The sequence below is a fragment of the Phymastichus coffea genome, unplaced genomic scaffold (genome assembly GCF_024137745.1).
Source record: "Phymastichus coffea isolate CEN01 unplaced genomic scaffold, Cenicafe_Pcof_1.1 PCOF00003, whole genome shotgun sequence".
Lineage (NCBI taxonomy): Eukaryota > Metazoa > Arthropoda > Insecta > Hymenoptera > Eulophidae > Phymastichus > Phymastichus coffea.
The window spans coordinates 12,435,586-12,459,437 of NW_026706814.1; the positions used below are offsets into that span (position 1 = coordinate 12,435,586).

At 29.6% G+C, this 23,852-nt stretch overlaps 2 protein-coding genes across 4 annotated transcripts; one reads left to right on the forward strand and one right to left on the reverse strand.

The window, feature by feature from the left end:
• The first annotated feature begins 199 nt into the window (after positions 1-199).
• Positions 200-13,356, forward strand: LOC131664101 (serine-protein kinase ATM). Its single transcript, XM_058934971.1, has 22 exons — positions 200-501; positions 590-754; positions 821-1,235; positions 1,306-1,659; positions 1,730-2,126; positions 4,580-6,345; positions 6,407-6,841; positions 6,996-7,654; positions 7,725-8,242; positions 8,314-8,650; positions 8,724-9,174; positions 9,258-9,554; positions 9,624-9,929; positions 10,011-10,225; positions 10,292-10,632; positions 10,707-11,176; positions 11,286-11,518; positions 11,612-11,887; positions 11,972-12,108; positions 12,175-12,281; positions 12,359-12,649; positions 13,042-13,356. Exons 1-22 carry the CDS (start codon positions 430-432, stop codon positions 13,221-13,223), a joined length of 8,424 nt encoding a protein of 2,807 aa, XP_058790954.1. The 5' UTR covers positions 200-429; the 3' UTR covers positions 13,224-13,356.
• A 259-nt stretch (positions 13,357-13,615) lies between these two features.
• Positions 13,616-23,732, reverse strand: LOC131665334 (ubiquitin carboxyl-terminal hydrolase 47). Of its 3 annotated transcripts, none has more exons than XM_058937192.1 (21): positions 23,321-23,732; positions 22,150-22,380; positions 21,574-22,036; positions 21,309-21,487; positions 20,538-20,712; positions 20,348-20,469; positions 20,068-20,261; positions 19,694-19,908; positions 19,355-19,575; positions 19,112-19,279; positions 18,621-19,022; positions 17,951-18,296; positions 17,587-17,841; positions 17,407-17,514; positions 17,177-17,320; positions 16,817-17,083; positions 16,440-16,702; positions 16,064-16,173; positions 15,725-15,992; positions 15,499-15,650; positions 13,616-15,252 (listed from the first exon to the last, which is right to left on the reverse strand). In XM_058937192.1, exons 2-21 carry the CDS (start codon positions 22,375-22,377, stop codon positions 15,087-15,089), a joined length of 4,446 nt encoding a protein of 1,481 aa, XP_058793175.1. In that variant the 5' UTR covers positions 22,378-22,380; positions 23,321-23,732; the 3' UTR covers positions 13,616-15,086. The 3 variants fall into 3 exon arrangements, with proteins under 3 accessions (XP_058793175.1, XP_058793165.1, XP_058793156.1); XM_058937182.1 differs by having other exon boundaries at positions 23,318-23,732; XM_058937173.1 differs by lacking the exon at positions 23,321-23,732 and adding an exon at positions 22,610-22,642.
• Positions 23,733-23,852: the final 120 nt, after the last annotated feature.

Below are 23,852 nucleotides of genomic sequence, written 5' to 3' on the forward strand. Positions count from 1 at the left end.
TTACTGTCTTTAAGTATCTTGTAAATATACATTCTTTTTACATGGTTTTCAAATTTTCAAACATTACAAATATTGCAATAATAAGTTAATTAAAATTAAAGCACGTGCGCGTAAACAATGGCAACGTCGCACTCGGCCGAATTCTGTGAATCATTACAAATTAGATTTTGTTTGTAGATGTAGTGCGGCCGACTGGCTATAAGATAAAAGCCGCCAAACCGAGGACAAAGAAAAAATATTTGACATGTCAGTTGTCAATGTTAAGATTAATGATTAGTGAATGTGTTAGAAAAATGTGATGTCTAATATTATACTATAGTTATCAATGTTTATGTGTTTCTTGAATGTATTTTGACGTTCATATGTTTTTATCTAAATTGTCGAGGTTAATTTATTGTATATTTTCAATTATTATCAAACAAATAAAAAATGACTACTTTTATGGGAAAAGTCTCACACATAATGTCGTTGGCTAGCAGTAAAAAAGTTCTTGAGTACAAAGTATGCACGAAATAATGTCATTTCATTTTCATACAAACTACTCATTATTTATAAAACTAAAAACTGATACATTTTTATACATTTTTAGAAAGCAATTAAGTACCTAATAGAGCTATGGGAAGATCATTCAGATACAGACATACAAGAAATTAGTAATTATTCCAATTATTTATTAAAATCTGGAAATAAAAGGAAAGAGGATCATTACTCTTGGAATGACATTTTCATTGTTGTTCACAATTTATTTGAAACTGTAATGACAAAATAAAATTTTGTATTATCTTTATTGTATATTGATTCTAATTATTTGTTTATTTAGGAAATTGTACGAATCAGCAAACTTGCTGGAGTAAATTCTGGCACTTTAGACAAGGAAAAAATTACAAAACTATTATTTTGTACCTCAGACAAGGCCAATTTTTATTTGAAACCACAGACAGTAATAAATTCAACAATAAGCATCTTGCACTATGATAGAGCTCAGATATTTTCAGAATATTATGAAGTTTATTTAAGTATATTGATAAAGCATGTGCTTCAAGAAAGATCACAGTGTATATTTATACCATTTAGCCAGTGGCAAGAATTATTAGATGTATGCATAATTATTTTAAAACGTAAAATTCAAAATTTGAACTATGTTACACTTCTAGAAACAGTAGAACTTGTAGTCAGACATGGATGTACATTGTCCAATTTATCATTTGAAACAAAAAAGCTTTTGCCTACCATTGGTAATAGTTAATCATTATGATGTTTGAATTTATAGTTTTTTATATAAAAGTAATTATATGTACTTTTTAGGTGATCTTTTTGAAAATTACCAGTCATATAACATAAAATCAACAGATATTTTATTCAAATTGTGCTTTACTGTGTGTCAACAAATTGCCATTGACAGTAGATATATACTTATTGTATTTTCTGAAAGTTTACCGCTATCTATGATTGAAGTCAAGGGACCAGAAGAAAAATATCAATTATATCTTCTTTTTGTACAAGCACATCACCCTAATGGTGCTATTTTAGGAGACGATATAAGTCATGTTTACGATGAAGAAAAGTGGAAAGCAATCTTGCATTTACTGTATAAAATGGTTTTAAAAGACATAAAGCTAACAACTTTGTCAACAAATCATTTAGCACTGGCGTGTGAAGGCAGATATTCAAATTTGATTTTCTTAGATCCCTTTTTATATGAATATAATCATAATATTAGTGTATATAGTTTTCAGACAAAAAACATTTATAAAACTACCTCCAAGTTCAACGCAGTCTTATATGCTTCAAGAAAGTGCATACATTCAACCTCGGAAAAAAAGGCGTATTTCTAATAGCGAGTCGGAGGAAAAATTGATTGATTTAGTCAATGATAGAGATCCTGAACGAGCCTGGCCAATAATTCAAATAGCCGCATGTCTTTATAAAAAATATCCAGATTGTTTGATATTCCATGAAGGTCTTGAGTTTCTTGAAATCATTGTCAAACTAATGAGTCAAGCTAAAGCTTTTGCAATCATAGAAAGTATATGTGAGTTGGCCACAGTAATCGCTCAAAATAATAACATACACAAAGAAGATGATTTGAAAAGATTCTGGGACAAAATATGGGATTCAGCACTCAGGTGATTTCAGGAACTCCACTTTTCAAAATTTGTTACTTGTAGCATATTTGTAGTATTGTTATAATTTCAATAATCCATTACTAATAATTCTATCCAAAAGTATATGAAGATATTTATAAGATCGTGTTCACGTTAGGTAATGATATATTGAATACTAAACCTAACATTACTAAGTTGAATCAAAAAAATATTGCACACAAAACCGTTATTATTAGTTAAAAATATTCTGATGGTACATTACATAAGATTATTATCAGATAATCAAAGATTTTTTAAAGCAACAATACAGTAATACAATCTAGTCGTACCTTCTGAGAACGTAACGATAGACGAGTTAATATTATTAAAATATAATATTATAATTCAATAGCTATAAGGTTATAAATATTATTAAAACAAAAAGCTAGGCGTTCATAAAAGATTATTTCATGTTCGACGATGAAAGCTCGGTCTGGATTTTAATATGTGTATTATTGTATTTATTGCCGTTCGATTAAACTTTTTGACCTTTCACAGATGCCTACAATAATAATGATTTTTGAAAAGTAGTATTTTGAAGAAATTATAAATATAACTTGATCAAATGAGCTTTCATTCTAGCAGCAATAGTTAATATAATTTAAGGTTTTAATTAAAAACAGCTAAAATAAAAATTATACATTTAAACGTTATAATTTAAAATAGCTTCATCAATAAAACTATTTAGATAATACGTAAGGAGATTTTTCAGCTCAGGGGCAGATTGGACAGGGCCTTCTGCGGTAAAAAGCACTACTCATGTTCTCGCTTGAAATAAAAAATTTATTGATAGATTGGAGCCAAAAAATTGTGTCTTTGTAAAAATTTAAAGTGTTTTTATTTATTTAGGAAAAATGCTAACCTCAGAAGTAAAGAAACGCGTAATTTCATTCGATAAAAGCGACGATTATAAGGGTTTATCTTCGTTGATAAAAGTCTTACGAATTTTCGAAAATCCTATTTTTCCAGTATTATATTATTTATTAATGTTTGAAAATATTATGGAAGCGATTTAGCGAATCAACGCTACACCGGCGGTATCGCTTCGATTTTCGAATCTCTTAATTTTTCAAAACATTCGATGACCCATTATTTTCAATACGGTAATCGCTTTAGAATTGAATAAACCATTTTGTTTTATATTTATTTTCAAAGAGAATATGGACGCGTAGGTGTATAATGGAAAAGTATATGGAAGACGATATTTTTTCAAGTTGTAAGTAATAAATAACATAGAACAAAATTTAACACATTTGTGAAATTTTGACAAAATGAAGTTTATTCGATTTTGAAGCGATTGGCGTGTTGAAAATAATGGCCGTCATCGAATATTGTGAAAAGTTAAAGGACTCGAAAATCGATACCGCGGCGCAACGTCGAATCACTAAATCGCTTTCCTAATTCTTTCTAACTTTAATAAATGATGAAGCAATGTAGTATTGAAAAAAAATACGACTTTCTAAAATTCGTAACAGACTTTTATCGAACAAAGTTTCTTCACTTTCAAGATTATAATTTTTTCTTAATAAACAAAAATACATTGGATTTTGACAAAAACTACAAGAAACGAGACATTATATAACAGTTATACAACTGAAAGAAATAGTAAAAATGTCCCTTATTTACATTTGCTTTATGGCTGGTAATTGGTCTTAAGAAAAAGTCGAATATACCACTATCCGGACATTTTTATACTTTTATCAAATAAATAAATTTGATATTTTTATGTGACGAAACAAGTTTCAATCCATTAAATAGGTTGCATATATTAATGTCGAATTAATTATTTTGCTTATACGTTGCCTAAGCTTATTAAATTAAATTATAGGGGCCAGGTAGTGGGTGATGGCCGATAATAGGGACACTCAACCTAAATGTGATGTACCGCTAACTTTGAACGTTTGCCTTTCTGTTGCTATGATTTATTGATTAATTATTATGATGAATTGTAGTTATTACAATCATCATTGCAATGTTTATACCTCTTATAATTATATTTTTTAATTTACTTTTTTTATGGCTATACATATAATACCCTGTGTGATATAAGCATCTTGACATGTATCAGATCTGAATTCGCATTCGTTGACAATTTTATTAAAAACTCATTAAATTTTGCTTTTTAATCGAACAAACAAATAAAAATGGAAAAATCTAAATTGGCGTGTTTGAGAACCATTGCTGATGAATTATATCGGTAAAGTGATAAATAGAAAATTAGTCTTATGGGTAAGGTGACATTAGATGTCGTCGAATTGTAGGACTGATGATTGCAGCGTTAGTTCAGGATTAAACCCTTAGAAACAATTTTCAAGCTTACTTTTTTATTGTATAATCGATCTTAGATAATTAAAAATACTCTATGATCTCGTTAATGTATGTACAACTGTACACCTGATGCTTGATATATAAACTGATGTTTGTTATTGTTTTAGGTATCTGAGTATGAGTCACAAAGACGTAGCAGAAAAAGGTTGCACATTAGTACAGAATCTCATCTATTATAAAAGAATATCTAATCCAGAGTCAATTTTAAAGTTATTTACAACACAGTCCATTCAGAAATCTAGCCATTCCATCCGAACTCTGGAAGTATTTTGTCATAATAATGTTTTGCCAAATTGTGAATTAAATACTATACATTTGACAAATAATAGCTTGAAGTTGCAATTGATGCAATGGAGTCTCCATCCATTTCCAAAACGATTCACTAGTCCTTTGTCTATTGAAAATTTCAGTAAATTGTTAATAGGTTTTACATTAAAAACGTGGTACAAGCAAAATAGAAGAACTTTACAAGTAGACTGTAACGATGAATACTACATAAATATGGAACAGAATTGTTACGAAAATATGCAATCGCTAACGATAGATAAAATTGAACAGTGTTACTTGTCACTAAATTTGAAGACAAGTGTACCATTTGCATCGAGGATCAACAATCTAGTTCAGATGTGGGATGAAACAATTCTCGATAATCCATTTAATTCAAAAGATCTGGATTATTTAGTAAATAACTTGTTACAAATAGTGAAAACTGACAAAGCTGAAAAAGAGTTGAATACATTCATTATGAAAACTGCACTTATCGCTGTCGTAATCTCGGATTTGAAAGCAATGAACATGATCAAGAGCACTTTAGATGAATTTTGCCTAGTGACAGAGTTGCAAACCTGTTTATCAAAAATTATGAATGAAATGAAATGTATTTCTTGGTCAAAATATATAAAACGTACCTGTCATTATGTATTGGAAATAACAAAAGCTTTAATTTTGTTATATCAAACGAAATACGACGCTGAAGTTAACAGTATTATAATAAAAGCAACGGAATGTGATTTTGTAAAAAAACTGTATGAGATTAGAAAATTCAAAAATAGCGAGTCAAATACATTACAAGAATGTCAAATAAATGTAATGATAGTGTTAGCCTTATTTAGTTGCATGGAAAGCGGAGGAAGTATAACAGATCTTCAAGTAAAAATTGCAAGTTCACTTTTGAAATTGGAAAAATACAATTTGCTCGTCGTAACCGATGTCATCGGTGTTTTGACTACATTACAAATATTTTCGAATATTTCAGTCAAAATGGTTACAGATGAACTAATGGAATTACTGATGGATTTCATGCTGGAATTGTTTAACGACTGGCACCGTGATGACAAAGTTACTCGCTATTTGTTACAATTATTCCCCAAATTTCTCGATAAAATTATTTTGCTATATAATAAGGTGCATGTTCATAATATATTTTTAGTTTGCAAACATTATCACAATAAATTTTTAAAAGGGGAATTTGGACAATTAGTTCATCTTTCACTGGTTACATGCCTTAATAGTATCATCAAGCATACTACTTTTTCATATGATGCAGAAGAAAATGTTTTGAATGATGATATATTCATAACATTTATAAAAAGTTCATATTATCTTGTGAGATTAGAGAGTTTGAAGTGTATTCATTCTATATTTTCATCAAAGAAGATCGCTGACTTTTGGAAACAAAGTTTTTTTGACAAACTAAAGGATTCCGTTGAAAACATTTTTGTTATACAAAGAGAATTAAGTGTTGATGAAATTCAGGAAGAGCGATTGATGCGAAGTATTAGTGTGATGCAAATATTGACAACTATTATCTGCAGTCAGAGTATTTTTCAAAGTTCTGTACTATTAACTTTGTCGCAAGTAATCGTTGATAAAGGTAAGTGTTGAACTAAATTTATATATCTTTGAATGATGGTAATTGTTGTTTATTTATGTAGGTATTGAAACAAACATCGTACTAAGAACTCTTCAAGCAATCAATGCTTGTGGCTTTTCTTTCAAGAAAATAATTGAACATAATCTCAATTACATCTTGACTGATTGGTGCCAAAATAGAAATTTAGACACTTTTCCATTTATCTTACTAAATTGTTTTGATGCATTGGAATTTCACGATAAATATGCTCATGTTATTTTCCCCGTATTGATTCGCGGGGGAAAGTTTGATGAGTCTATGGATTTCTGTCGAATAATAAAAGCTACTTTCCGAGATCTTTTCAAAAGTTGTAGCCCAAATATTATACCATGGGCGACATCAGACGAATGTCCGGGTATACTAGAACAGATGCAAAATAATGACGGATATTTTCAACAAATTGACAACCTTTCAGAACTTGTACGTGAAAATTTACAACAAATTATAATTGAAACAGGTAATTTTTTTAGCTTCAAATATACTTAGCTGACACACACACACACACACACACACACACACACACACACACACACACACACACACACACACACACACACACACATACACATACACACACATATATTTATATATATTTATGATTTTTTATATAGTTCAAAGACTTCATGATACGCAACACTTTTATGTTACGTTCAAAACGACCATCAGTTTACCTAAGCGAGATCCTCCATACTACAAATACAATGTTGTGGATCAATGCTTTGATCATTTAATGCAAATACTATCAAATACCTCGAGGGAAACAGTATTTAATTACATAATAACGCGACAGCCTAGTATAATCCAAAAAAGTTTATTACAATTGACTCGCAATATTTATACGAGCAGTACAACGGAATTTAAAGCTATCTCTTTACATCAGTACGTCTATTTCTGTGAAAAGATAATTTCAGACTTGAAGGAAAGTCATTGTGATATTGTGGCGTTGTATTTTATTAAAGACATTGTTTCAACATTGATACACTTGGTTAAAGAAGATGATGCGTTTATTGTTCAGCTTGCTGGCAAATATTTACTCGTCTTCCTTGAAGAAATGCTTCCAAATAGAAGTGCACAGCTAGTACAAATTTTCGATTTTTGTGTGAAGCAGCTTGTGCCTCTAATTCAGAAGCCAAATGGAAGATCTCTAGTTAAAGTTGTTCTTGAGTTTTTTCTTGATGATCAAAAAGAATGTTTTGCCGAAGCAGTCAATAACTTGGCTTGCTTACTAGATACTACTCAATTAGGCAACTATCGACCACATCCATCCAAGGTATCTAAATTGTCAAATACCTTTTACTTTACCGTATACTGTAATGTTTAATTGAATTCCGTTTTTTCAGATATTACAAAATAATCTTGTACAGTTTTTGAGTGCAACTGACGATCATAACTGTAGCATCAATAGCCTTTTACAATTAAAACAGCAGTTGAGTACTAAAAAAGTCGATTTAGAGAAGCTCTACGACGAGTTAGAATCGAGTCAAGGTTTTGCCGAGGACTGTGTTATAAGCTTGCTTCACAAACTTATTTATCGGCTAATTCAGCTCACTAAATCTAAAGATGATAAAATCTCATTAGAAGCGGCTCGATGCCTCGGTGTACTCGGACCTACTAATCTTTTCACCACAATTCTACATCCTCAGGAGACGCCGAAAAAAGAAACCGACAAAATTGATGTTTTAACGCACAAACTTTGTCAGATTTTAGCAGATTTGATCGTAAGCTCTGACATTGAGCTACGTACAGTTAGCAGTGATATTCTTTACATTTTGTCAGAGTATGTTTGTCGAGAAAACTCTGAAAACTTACAGGACTTTTTGTATCTTTTCAGAAGTGCTCACAAAAGAAAAATCTCTAGGTAATTTTTTCTTGTATTGATATTTATTATAGTTAATCTTCAACATAATCGACCTGATTAAATATTTATAGAAAAACAATAAAACTAATAATCGACCTATCGAAATTGGATCAAGCATTTTCATTTATTCGATGGACTGAGGAGTCAAAAAATCCGTACAATATTTGGATAGCCGACGTAACATCTGAAGTAGCAAAGCTTCCTATGGGTCTTTATAGTGAAAGTCTTATACCACTTTTCAAACTCAATGTACAAAGCTGCGAAGTGGCGTTGCCACGTTTAATTACCATTATTGTTGAAGCAGACTGGAATCTGAGTACAACAATATGCCGCAGTATCAATGACTTTTTTCATTACCATTTTGGTCATAGCCTTAGAGAAGATGAAACTCCAAGTACTGTGTTACAGGTAATATTAAATTCAATGGAAGAATAATTGTGCGTAACTGTGGATTTTTTTAATATATTTGAACAAATTACAGAAGATGCAGAATAGTACAGCACGCGACGCTGTATGGTGCGTTTTAAATATCGTAAATTATATGCGCATACAAACTGATGAGAATGTGATATTGAATTTTGATTACTTAACAATATCAATAGCTGCACAATTTTGTTCGGCTTATTTTTCTTCAATTTTGTATGCTGAGCTATGGTGTCACTCCAAGTTGTCGAATTTTCGTGATTTTGATAGCATACCGATAATCGAACAAATTTATGAGCAGGTGATGAACGAGGGAAAGACAGCACAGGATGTAATGAGAGAAGCTTATATGAAGATTGGTGATTCAGATTCTATACATGGTTGTGGTTCCTCTCACTTACAAAATCGTGAATCCAAAATATGCTATTATACAAACTTTCAAAAGCTCGACAAGCTTACGTTATCGCATGATGTCGAATGTAGTATTGGTTATAAAGTTTCTGAGAAAGGTAAGATTTATTTTTCATGTTATAAGGAAACTTAGGCTGTACATTATAAATTTTATACTTAATATTTTTTTTTATTCTATAAGGCCTGATAACTGCTTTGAAAGCTTCAAGTCATTACTATCTGGCAAATCGTTTGCTGGCCATGCCATCTCTCACAGACCCTATGGAAGATTTACGCTTTGATTGCTATTGGAGGTTAAGTGATTGGAATCAAGTAATAAATTACGATAAACCTGTTTCTAGAAGAAAGGCGGGACATTTTTCAGAGTCTCACTATTATGCGTTACAGTGTTTGCATGAAAATAATAAAAGCTCTCTAGATGCATTCCTTGAACAAGCTCATTTTTGTGTGATTAAAGAACTGAACAATATTAGCTTAGGTACAAACATAGTTATGATTATTGTTACATACTTGAGAAAAAAAATCAATATGTTTATTTTAATTTCAGAAAGTTGTAAAGCTATTTATCCAAAACTTACGAAATTGCAAATGCTACGTGAAATTGAAGAATTCAGCGAAACTGACCCAAAAGATTATAATATTTTGTTCAAAAAATGGGGAAAAGACAAGTACTTTTGTAATAACAATTTTCAATTTATTGAACCGATTCTCACTCAAAGAACAGTAATTTTTCAAATCAAAGAAACTATGAAACGCCGAAACGATATTCAGAATGCTTTCATCGATACTCAGTATCAAATTGCGCAATTGGCTCAACAAGAAGGAAATTTTAATGTAGCTACTCGAGCTTTAGGTATTACATTAATTTTTTTATGAATTTTAGCTTTTGCAATTACAATAAAATCAATAATTTTTGTATTTGTTTAAAACACAGAAATAGTATCGAAAGAAAAGGATCTAGATTTGCTGGATGAGTGCTACTTAAAATATCATGAAGCACAGTTAGCATTGAAAAGAAATGACGAAGATATGGCAAACTATAATCTTCGAAGTATCATAAAATCTGAATTCACAGATCCAAGCCTTCTTGCGCAAGCTTTACTTATGTATGGTAATTGGATTGCTGAAAATAAATCAGAAAATCCTCAGGTACAATAATTTATCATATCAGTAAATATATTAAATCAGTATATAATATCACATTTTTTTGAATAGGCAATTGTTAGTAAATATTACGAAAAAGCTCTTGCTTCCTACTCAAATATTAGCGAATTAAGCTCGGATGATCTAAAGGGCCAATGTAAAACTTTCGCAGCCTTAGCAGAATTTACTCATGAACAGTATTTAATAATTAGTGAGTATATGAACTCGTCAACATTTGAGAGTCTACAAGAGTGTATAGATTATTCGCGAAACGTTAATAATAAATCAAAAGACAAAACTGATGATGACGTAAGAAAGGCATTTGGTTTAACTATCAGGCAGGGTCGTAATGATTCTATTGAAGTTGAAAATATAAAAAAGGATAGAGCCATGTATTTATCTCATGCTCTTAGGTAACTAGTACAAATCTACTCAACTTTTTAATGTTATCGAAAATTTCTACTTTAATATTTGTCTTTTTTTACAGTAACTACCTATTAACTTTAAAAAAGAGTGACGACCACGACTTTTTGATCTTTCGATTAGTTTCTTTGTGGCTGAGCAACGGCAACATGTATGACGAACAAGTTAATAATATTTTAAAGGGTCAATTAGAAATGGTGTCTTCTTACAAGTACATACCTTTAGTGCCTCAATTGGCCCCACATATGAGCAACGTTGAAGATATATTTACAAACACAATCAACAAAGTGTTAAGACGCTGCGCTCTTGATCATCCATATCATACCTTACCAGTTCTTCTTGCACTTAAAAATCTCCACAGTGATTCCAAGTATTACTATAAAAAGAATGTTAAAGTGGAAGCTCGAGTACTAGGAGGACAAATGCTTATCGAACAACTTCTTTCTACTAGCATTGGACCTATTATTCAAGAAATGGATCGAATTTCCGAAGCACTTGTTGAACTCGCTTATTACGATACTGAAAGAAAAAAAGGTCATTTAGATTTCATCAATTTAAGTCTTTTTTTAATTGCAGATCACACTGTCAATAACCCGATTCGAAAAATTAAACTTGTTTAAAATTTTACATTTATAATTTACAGTTGCTGTACCGAAATGTTCAATTCCAAGAAATTTCCTAATTAATACAATAAAAGACTTTAAGCATTCTCTAGTACCTACTATAAATTTAGAGATCAAAAAGACCAAAAAATATTCAAACATTGTAACTATCAGAAAGTATGAATCAAGTTACGACAACGTTGGCGGAATGAATGCCCCAAAAAAAATTGTTTGCTTTGGATCTGATGGAAAAGAAAGACCACAATTAGTAAAGGTAAGTGTATTTAGGTAGGAAAGGTAGGTACTATTTACCTAAACAAAAGAAAAAACAATCCTAATAACAACTTTCGTTTTACATATTCTTAAGGGTAGAGATGATTTACGTCAAGATGCTGTAATGCAGCAGGTCTTCACCGTTATGAATTCATTACTCAAAAGTAATAAAGATGCAAAACAGAGAAAGCTTTATGTTCGAACATACAAAGTTGTCCCTCTTACTCAAAGATCTGGTGTTTTAGAATGGTGTATTAATACTCTGCCTTTGAGCTATATTCTAACAGGCGATGGAAAACGATTTCCTGGGCTTCATCAAAAGTATTTTCCAAAAAACTATTCACCATCCGAATGTAGAAAAAAAATGGCAGTAAGTTTTCTTGAGCACTTTGTCTTTCTTACGTGTAATTATATTAAGGCATAATTATAATAATATTATTACTCAATTTCGCAGGGAGCCAAAGGTGATAAAATATTTTCTATTTTTATGGATTGTTGTAAAAATTTACCTCCAGCTTTCCACTATTTCTTCACTGAAAATTACTTGTCTCCTGAAATATGGTTTGAGCGTCGAATGGCTTACACTAGAAGGTAAAGAAGTGGTTTCTCTCATAATTATTTACTGAAATTGAAGATGATGGTTTTTTTTTACGTTAGCGTGGCTACAACTTCCATTATTGGCTATATTCTAGGATTGGGGGATAGGCATGTTTCAAATATTCTAATTGACAATTCAACTGCAGAAGTCATTCACATTGATTTTGGTAAGATACTTTTTCAATATTATTATAACAATATTAACATCCTTTATTTTATGATAGTGTTCTGTTTGACTTGACAGGGATAGCATTTGAGCAAGGTAAAGTTTTGCCTACACCAGAAACAGTGCCATTTAGGCTCACAAGGGATATCGAAGCAGGAATGGGTGTTAGTGGTGTAGAAGGAACAATGAGGCGTTCTTGTGAAGAAACTATGACTGTACTAAGAGAACAAAAAGAAATAATTGTTACTTTGTTACGAGTGTTACTGTATGATCCACTTTATTCGTGGGCTATAACACCAGCCAAAGCTGCAACTTATCAGAGTGAACATTCCACGCGATCTAACGAAAATAAAGATAATAATACGCCAGGTAAGACTGATATAATAAATTAATTTTAATTAATCCATTAACTAAATAGATAGATAGTCCGGCTCCTGATTTGTCGTGTTTCTATGTAAATGTTCATAATAAACAAGCCTTTCATTATGAAGTTGATGAAAATGTAATTGTATTTTATACTTAAGCTAACTAATTCAAAGAGCCATATACGTAATTTCACTAGGTTTATGCAAAATTATCGAGATTGTTTATTCTTGACAACAAATATCTATTTAAAAAATTATCGCATAACAAATTATTACGATCTAAATAATTAACAAATTAATGGAATTGCAACTCAAAATTTAGCTTAACCATTGCCTGAATTATGCATTATGTTTATAACAGATGCATTTTAATGATCTTACATACTTATTTTGTAGTTGGAATTGCAGAAACAAATAAATTAGCAGAAAGAGCTCTTTTACGTGTACAACAGAAATTGCAAGGGATAGAAGAAGGTGTAAGTTCAAGTATTCCCGGTCAAGTAACAAGACTTATTCAGCAAGCTCGTGATCCAGTTAATTTGTGTCGACTTTTCGCAGGCTGGCAAGCTTACTTGTAATAAGTATTTTTTATACTCTACTTTCGATAAATGTACGTTATTTATATTAGTTAAATATTTTCATAGTTTCGCAAAACGTTCATCAACGCTGTTTTAATATCATCAAATATTGTTCAAAATCATTGTAAATTCAACAATAATTATAGAGAATTTTAAGTAAAAAATTTTGTTGTTACTCATTACAGAAAAAAATACATTCCTTATTTAATGTTACTTAATAAAAAAATATAATTTTACAATTTTAAGTTCGTCATTTCCAATTTTGCAAACTTAAAAAGCTGATTTCTTTGGATATGTAAGAAAAGAAAGCAATAGTTTCATTGTACTGATAGTGAAACTAGTAGGTTTTAATGTAATTTCAATGAGAGTTATTGTTAGGTACGTTAAAAACACTAGGTATCAGAAATTATTGTATTATTATTTATAAATAATTCTTGTAACTACAATTTATAATACATAAATATGTATCTGCTAGAATCAGAAAATCGCATGGTAATAAGTTTTCATTAAATTAAATGATTTTCGCTCTTGATTTACATACAGTTATAAAATATATCATCCGTTGCAAAATGTAATTATGAATCTATTATAATTTCTTTTTTTTTTTACATTGTCAAACAACTAGAAAAGAATCAATTGGAAAACTGTATTAGTGTTGTCAAGTAAAAATGGATGAGAACAAATAACATTTTACAAAAATTGAATGAGGCATACTTCTTTTCTCGTGATTAAGTTAGAGAATGATAAATTAGTGAACAAATAATTGCAAATCTGTAAATTTAATTTATGACAATTTGATTTCTGAAGTTATGTTTTATGTGTCTAAATATAACAAAACGAAAAACAATAAATATAAATTAAAACTAAATAGAATCGTTAATAACACATGCTTTCAAGCTTAAACAGCGGTTGTATGAACTATGCCATTTTCAAAAAAGGTTACTTTAAAATAATTGCAATAGTGATAAATTTTGTTTATCCCATATTCATAAACAAATGCTACATTATTTTTTTTGTAAATGCAAGCAAAATCGATATTAAACGTGAAACAATTTTGTTTGTCTTAAATATTATAATATACAGTGGCACTTTTAGAGACGTAAAAGCAATATTTTGAATTTACGCTCATTCCTTAGCTTATTTTTTACATTTTTTATTTTATAAAATGTAATGAATCATTTACAATTGTACGAATATGTATCGTGTTTCTTTCAAAGAATACTTGCTGCTTTAACAATTTTTTTCGATTTTATAAAGATTACATTTTTATGAAGAAAATAAATTACGCATTTGCAAGAAAACACCAAAACTTTAGGTAAAATTAGAAAAGCTAATTTGAATGTTGTACTGCATTAAAATTATAAAAAGTTTAAAAACCTGGAAGCCATCGTTGCGTGGAGGGAAAAAATGAGCTAGAAATAAATCATTATAAATTAAGCAAGATAGAAAGCTAACAAGTTTGGTTTCCATGAATGATAGAATCACATAATCGCAGAACATTTTAAAAATGAATTAGAAACAAAATGTTTGAGAAACATTGTAAAAACATTATTTCTCGGACTCAAGATTGTAAATCTTTTATAAGACTATCTTGAGCAATTGCACGATTGTACATGTTCTACATGACATTGGAAACATTGAATCCTTAATTAATGCATTAAGTTAAAGAGCATCCATGGTTTTGATAAATAACGCCACACTCTGTCACGAATTTTTTAAACGCGTAGTTGTCGCACTCGTAAATATTTTATTTTATCGATTTTCTCATAGAACGATAATTATTTGGTCTTAAGAAAAAAACAATAATTAACTAATGTAGTAATACTGAGATTGTTCCTCAGCTTGAATTTGATTCTGTGATAATCAAGTAGATCCCACGCGTATCTTTAGCGCCTTTTCTTTTCGTGGACTTGAGCTTACAGGTACTGCTTCCAATCCTCGAGCTTTTATTCGGAATACATCGTTACTTCTATTTCTCCTCTTAATCGTGTTTGATGAAGTTAAAGAAGTAGCCTTTTCTGTGGAATCTCTGCAACGTATAAATTTTTCATTTTAAATAATATATGAAGAAAATAATTAATAGATAGTTGAAAATGGATTGAACAGAAAAACTCCTTAGTAAAATATGTTTCATTGTATTTATATATTTCATCTTATAAAAGCAATAAAACATTTTTATATTCGCGGTATTGATCTTTTACATATTTTTTTTAATCAGTAAATAAAAAGGGATAAGTATTTCACTTGTATAACTGGCGGAATTATTAGTAATTACCTATATAAAAGATAGGTTTTAAAATCTAATTCATCAGGCCTTATACTTGTTTTCCATTCAGCACTCTCTATTTTATTCATATCAATATCTTTTGTAGCAACCAAAGGATAAAACTCTAAATTCTCTTCAGGGATATTTTGCGAGTCAGAAAGCTAAAATACAAATATATAATAATTTCAATCATCGACAAAATCCACTATGTACGCAAATGAATAAATAAACTTACCTTCTTCTTTATTTGCTCACCAAATCCTTCATTTTTGTCTACGTCTATTTCATCTCGAGGCAACGTTATCATAAGAGTTTTCGACATATTCCATTTCATTGCATAGATTCGCGTCGTGTTGTCTTGACATCTTGGTAGTTGATGAAGACATATTTCTCGTAAAGATTCTGGAAGAATTTTATCGTCTTCGCTGTCTTCAAGAATCTTGCCGACTACGTTATTTTCAATTTCCATAAACTTCCATCTCTCGTAAGGTACGCTGGATAAACTAGAAAATAAATATTTTATGATAATCTTAGCAAAAGTAAATATATTTGACATTTTAAATGTAACGTGTACCTGGTTAATTCCTGATCAGGTTTACGCTTCAATTCTTCTATTATTTGATGCTTCACGCTGCCGATAGAAGCATTCTTCTTTACAATTGTGGTAAACAGTTTTCCCAAAATCTGAAATTCAAATCCACTTATATCGATAAAGATTATATTATTATTATTATTATTATTATTATTATTATTATTATTATTATTATTATTGTTATTGTTACTATTATTATTATTATCATCTTCATCATCATTAATCAACTTTGCTTTAACTACATAGCATTATATTCAAATATTTTGTATTACTTTCAGATACTCGATGCATATGAATCAATCCGTATCATTGAAATAAGAAATAAAACATGAAAAACGTATTAAATTTTACAACATACATCTCGTGAATCCATTTCTAGAAGATATATAGTAATTTGATCTTCATCAGGATTGAGAATGCGTTCCAAGTTTAATATATATTTTTTATCTTCTGTAAAAATCAATTTATCTGAAGTACTGTAGGTCATAGAATTAAGTTCGTCTAAATGATTTGCATAAAAATCCACAAGTTTGAAATAATCTCTAGGTATATCTAAAAATGATTCTAACTTCTTTTTAAGTTCTGTTTCTGTCGTGTGAATGTCCATTGATATTTTTAACACTAAAAATGAATAAAGCAGTGAATTAAATAACGTAGAATTCCTAATTATAGCAAATAATTATAATATAAATAATAAATCCAACATTTTATTTGACAATCTCAAATTTTACTTACAATTTCGTGATCTCAAATCTTCAATTTTGAAAAATTTCTCATTATTTCCGTCTTTGTTTGTCGCATTCATTACAATTGGACATTTATCATAATTATTATAATTGAATTCGCTCTCTTCAGGTGCATCGCCTATAAGTGTTCTATCACTATCGCTTAAACTGCTGTCTTCACTGTTACTTGTTTCTTGCATATTCCAGTCCTCATTTTTATCTTTTTTTGCTATATCATGAAGTGATCTAGATATGACCCCTATGTTTCTACATTGTTCTAAAAAATTCAAAATAACACTTATGTGTAATTATTATAAAGTATATGTGTACTCTGTGAATAAATTAGTGGGTTTAAAATTTAAAAACAAACCTTTGCTGGTCAAGATATTATTATTAATATTATTATTATTATTATTATTATTATTATTATTATTATTTCCTAAAAGTTTCTTTTTGTCATCTGGAAGTATATATAGGTTACTGCTTGTCTGACTAGTCTCTATCTCTTTGTCTACTACAATATTATTTAAATTAGATTTATTGTACATTTCAAAACAACTACAAAAAATAATTTTCTTTATTACAAATTATTAAACTTACTCAATTCATGTTGGTTGCATTTTTCTCTATTAAACTGACTAACTGCTATTTCATTCAAAGCGCTTCTTAATTCAGGACACATTTCATCTATTTCACACTCTCGCCTTTCTAAAATACGAATTATATTAATAAGTAAAATCATAATTTTTGTCATTTATATTTCAAATATAATGTATTTACCAGCCAAGTCATTATTTCCTTTTTCTTTCGACTGCCAGTTAAAATTGTACAACGCATCAGTCTTCGGGTCTTCTGTTTTTGGAGTTATATTCGAGTACATCTTATAATAATCAATCATCTCGGATTTATCTTGATTTTCATACTGGTAACTTGCATTATTCGAGTGATAGTCATAGGGTTTTGAAGTGTTCTCTTTGTTTTTTACATCTCTGCAATGTTCTGTGAAAGATGGTATACTTAGATTGTCTAGTTGTTCTGAAATTATTATAAAATTGTGAATGTGTCAGCAGTAATTTATATTGAACACTAGTGAAACTGGATATTAAATACCAATAGTAAGTGTACGTAATAAATTCTTAAGTACCTTTCGTAACATCCTTTCGATCTACATAAAATGTGATAATATCACTTAAACGTTCATACATTTTATAAAATGTAGATCCTAGAAAATTTTTTGTCATGTCTTCATTGTAAGAGTCAGTTGCGCTAATATTATATACATAATTCCAACCTAACGAATCAAATACGAAATCATCATCTAACAGCTTATTCGGCAGTATTTCTGGACAATATAATTGCAATGTATTTAAGTCTATGCGAAAATGTTTCGTTAGCTGTTGTTTGTATTCCCGTACTGTTTGTTTACAATAAGCTCTTACATATTTTGGACAGTATAATAAATCTTTATCAATGGCATCAATAACAAACACCTAAAATAATAAGGAAGTTATATTAAACATTTTTCAAATCATTCGTTTTAGCCAACTGGTTTATCAGCATTTCAAATTTGTTGAAATAGTACATTACGATACAAATGCGGGAAAGTAAATTCTTGTCTCGTGTGGCATTTACGCCCGAGCGAAGCGAGGGTGGAAAGGTACACGAGACGAGAAACTCTTTCCCGAACATGTCCCATACCGTATTTTTTGATACGATGTGTGGAAAGTGCGATTTTCAACGCACGTTTTTTGCCGAGCGTGCGGGAAAAACGCACTTTCTGCACGGAGTGTCGAAAAGTACAAATATTAAAATACCTTAGTGATAATTGGTTCAGATGGATAATCCTGAAATTTTTCATTTTGTGGACGTATATCCAAAAGCAAAGATTTTATCATGTGCTGAGAAGAAAATAATTGATCCAATCTGTATTCTTCTTTACCATCAAACGTATTATCGACAATATCATATTCAGGAAAATAGGTAACTATTCGACATTGACTACTATCAAACTTATAATCCAGATCAAACTTTTTGCGAGCAGCCTCTACCACTTGATTCAAAGTATAACTCATACTGATTGTTATATCAGTTTTTTCGACCTCGCAGCCTTGCGCTTGACGATAGTGAATAGTTTGTTTAAAACGACGCTCCATACTATGTATCTGTTCATCAATATAACTTTGCTCTTCTTCGTTCTTCATTTTTTCAAGAAGTTTCTAATAATTGAATTAATTATCAGTAAATTAGCTAAACGAAAGTCTTTGAAAAATAAAAAGGATATACGAAAAAATATTAGTTAATGTACCTTAATGTGAGGGGGAAAGTCTTTGGTTTCCATGGGATTAGTATTGCGTTCAGGATCAATTTGTCTGTACATAAGCATGTATGCATTTGTACTACTACGATAAACTCCACTGTAATACACCGTTTTAGTTCCACCTCCATATGTTTTCTGAATTTCTTCCTTGGTAATCTACGATTTAATAAAATGAGCAATACTTATACATCACTAATAATAATCAAGTAATAATTTTTATGTGGTACATACTGATGATACAATTTGATCATTGAAGCAATACCATTTATCAGTTTTAAAATCTTTTATATAAGCATAATAATGCCCTCCACTAGCACTTCCACTGTGTATCATTATTGAAAAGAGTTCATAAATATAAGGTCCCTTTGCAGCTGCGTATTCTTTCCGTAATTTTTCAATATTCTCGTTATGAGTGCTACAAGATGAAGATAAACCATTTTCCAAGGTAAGACCTGGAAAAAATTCAATTAAAATTATATTTTACAACAATTTTACAATATTACATTTACAAGTTTAATATTTAATATTAATAATTCAAGATTAAATAGTTCACAGTACTTGTTTACTAACCTTCATTGTCATCTTGTTCATGGTTATTCAAATGATTACTATTTGAAATGAGCATATCATTCGAGATATAATTTTTATCTACATTATTAACATCTGCCAAAGCGTTTTTATTACTCGTATTATTTTCAACAATTTCTTCTTCGAAATTTGATGATTCTCGATTAGAGGTTGATTCAACGAATGAATTTAAATTCAATGTTTCAGGAAATGTAACCCTGCAATTTAATACAAAATTTATGTTTCATAATATCAATTATTTTTGGAAGATACTGCTATTGTCTACATTAGCATAGATTAATTTTTTATGCATAAAAATTAAGTAAAAATGCCTTTAATTAAATAATTATTGTTGATAAAAAATATGTTAAACTTACTTATCATTTAATTTAATTCTATTGTAAGTGTTATGATCGAAATCAAAACGTTTCAATTGCAATGTAAGGATATACGGGAATTTGGTAAATTTCAATCCTTTGTGAGCATCTGATTTTTTATCGCATTTTTCACAAAAATATTGATTACTTCCTTCTAAAGTTTCATATTTTACAAAAGCTTCCAATGCTTCTTCCTTAAGATAATTAAAGTTAAAATGAGCACAAGTAATAATATAGTTTTGCATTCAATTCATTAATTCATTATTAGTTTTACACTCACCACACTACCATATGCTACATTATTATCAAAAGGTCTCACAGGCAAAGGAATATCAAGAAAAGTATCTTCTCTAGATTTCTCTGTGTTACATGATAGGCACTTAACATAGTCATTGATTTTTCCTGTAAATTTTTCAAACACATTTTTTATATAATGTTGTTCTTATTAAATGAATTAATTATCATATTACCTTCATAAAGTCTATTGATAAGGTCAGCTTGTGTTGTATTTTTAAATTTTTGTTCCAATGCATCAAACATAACTCTACACAATTCTTGGATATCATGCTGATGCCATGAATCAGATACATCCCAACCAAAACTTTTAGTCAGTGAAGTAGTTTCTACAGCTGCTTTATGTGAAGTCTATCGAACAAAAAAATAGCATACTTCATTTTATAATATAAAACCAAAAAGAACTGTTTCAGGGTTTTTAAATTACATCAAGATTACGTAGATTTGTGACAAACTAAACATATTTTATATTATATTAAATAAGATGTTGAAAAAAGCTCTATAAATTAGAAACTTTATAAGCTTCAACAATGAAAACCATAAAGAGTATCGCTAAAATCGGTCAACGCTCCGAAAAAATGTACAAAAGTTTCATGAAACTTTTCCAAGATGTCCCGAAAACCTTTATGTAAATCAACATTAATACGTTAATTATAACGAACCTACATGTACATTTAAACGTAATTAAGAAATATAATTGATCTATAACATTTATTTCCAATTACAATGCTTATAAATCAAAGTCGATCAGGTCAATTTGTTTCAAATAGTGCCGCCATGTTGCAGAAATCGCGAAAATATATAAAATTTTTGTATATTTATTTAACATTCCGTTTACACTCCCTTTAAGACTCTTTGTGAGTTTAAATTTAATATCAAATAAAATAAAAATCAAATTATGTTATTATTTATATTATAATATTTGTGTAATAAATTTAAATTAAAACCTGTAAGTTGAGGAAAAGTTTTTGTAATTGGTAAGGAATACTATTGGCTTCTGAATCTTTTTCATTATTTTTGTATTCCCAATTGTATAGAGCATTCCTAAATTCAGGAGTCATAAACAATGCTTGAAGAAGACTATTGAGATAACATGTCATAGCTTGATTAACCAGACCAACATGATCTAAAATTTTTTTTTAATAACATTTATCAAAAATTATAGTATTATTAGACTTACTATTCAGTAAGTATACAAGTAATTTAACTTACTACTTTCTATTGTTTCTATACTATTAGTATTGCACAAATTTTTTTTATCTTCATTACTTCCTAAAGTTATAGTATTATCATACAAAAGTGTATCTGCTTTTTTATCTTTTTCAACTTTTTCATCTTTTTCAATATAAAATGATTTTTTAGGCAATAAATTCTTCATGGTACTCTCTGAATCCTTTTCCATAACAGGTTCTGATAAATCTGTTAAATTACTTTCTTTTGTGAGAGATGTATCAAAATTCTTCTGCTTAGATGAGTAGGGTATATTTGTTGTAATGAAAACTGGACTGGCTGGTGTTTCATCATTAGAGCCATCAACTCTATTTTTGTCATATTTAAAGTACAAAAATAGTTCAATTGAAACAGTTTCCGCATACGCCCAATCAATGTTATCCACAGCAATTGTTTTTAAATCTAGTTTTGTAAATCGAGTAATGGGTGGATCAATACGGATTTTCTGAAATTACAATTTATTTTGCTTAAACTGTTCATAAACAACTGCATTTTGCAAAGCTAAAAAATAATTCCATGAAATTTACTAATTTATTTTATTATATAATATGTACTTACATCTTTGTCAGCAGAAAATTTTAATTCCAAATAGTCTAGAATATAATTGCCATGATGCTGCCTTTCTTTAATTTTTCTTTCTATATTTGATAGCAAATTTTTGGCAAGACAACCAGGACTATCAGTGGCTAAGCTATATGGCACAGGTTTCAAGTGCCTGTATGGTAAAATTTCATACAATAAATATTGCATTTTGATAAAAGGAAGTGAAGGATTTCTTCGAACCATTGTCTGAAAAATGTATTATAGAGATATGAATCATAAAATAAACATAATTTATTTAAAACAGAAAATCTTTATATGCCAGGTAATTTATAATATTTTCTGATTATTTGTTAATTTAAACTATACTTTTGTACATAAACTAATAGGTTTCAATAGATGTTGATCTAATGGTAAATAAATGTTATATTTGATAATTGAATGAATCATTATTAAAAATATATAAACAAGTAAATACTTCTAAGCTGAAAGACATAATAAAGGAAGAAAATGAGAGATCTACGTAATAAAGCAGGATGCTGTTCAACATGGTATGATACTACGTGGAGCCTGCAGCTATAATTAGACATTCTAAACCAAGACTTGGAAAGTAGCTCTCTGCGTTGCAATCACCCCTTCCTCTATTCTCAAACTGTTTTATAGAAATTAATTTTCTTAAATACAATTCATTAACATTATTTTATGACTTTTACAATTTTGTTCACAAATTATATTTATTTAATATTTCATTGACAACAGTCATAGTAACACTTTGTATGTTATTTTTTAATTTTATATAAATAACAATTCTTGGATTAATAAAACGTAAAGCATCTTTATTTGATTTTTAACTGACGTATTTATATAATTTTTTTATTTACTAACTGGTTATTAGGATTTTTATTAGCTAAAGTGTAAAAAATGAAAAGGTGTGTCTCCGAAGAAAGCATGTACATAAACAGATCGTGTTATAAAAGAAACTACATTTTACACCGGCACTAAAGAAAAAAAACGCGAGACAAGAAAAAGAAGAGTCAAGTCGTAATAACTAAGAGCGCAATCTAAGTAGACGTTCGTTGGTACAAGAGCAGCTATAGGTAGATACGTGCATGCATTATTTCTAGATTTTCTCTACTATATCTCTCTTCAACTTGCGTTCGCATAGTTCAAGAGTTCCTAGACTTACGACGACGACGACGACGAAGACGACGACGACGACGACGACGACGACTGCGACGAGGACAAAGATGGTGTTGATTACGTCTTCGGCACTCTGTTATTGTATCACATATCAGCATCGATTGTCACTCAAATTAATATTTTATAAGCTAATCGAAACCTCAAACTATCACGCGTAGAATGACTACGGCAAAGACTATTTGACGAAAAGGAGCTTATCGTAGCTGAGCACCGACACATGTGCAGTAATTACTTCGCCATATTTATTTCTATTTTTTCTGAACAGCGCTCTTTTTGACGCAGAGTTGCCAACGGCACGACATGACAATGCTATAACCTCCAATTCACCTACAGGCAGTGTTTCAATTTTGACTATATTACTACTCCAATATTTTTATAAATTAATTTATAAACATATCAATCGGAGTAAATGTAACTTGAAATATTGATAAACGTATTGTTTCGTTTGTAGTGATTTTTATTTGATTCTATTACCAAAACAACTATATATGTGCCAGAATGAAAAGCATCGGCACTACTGC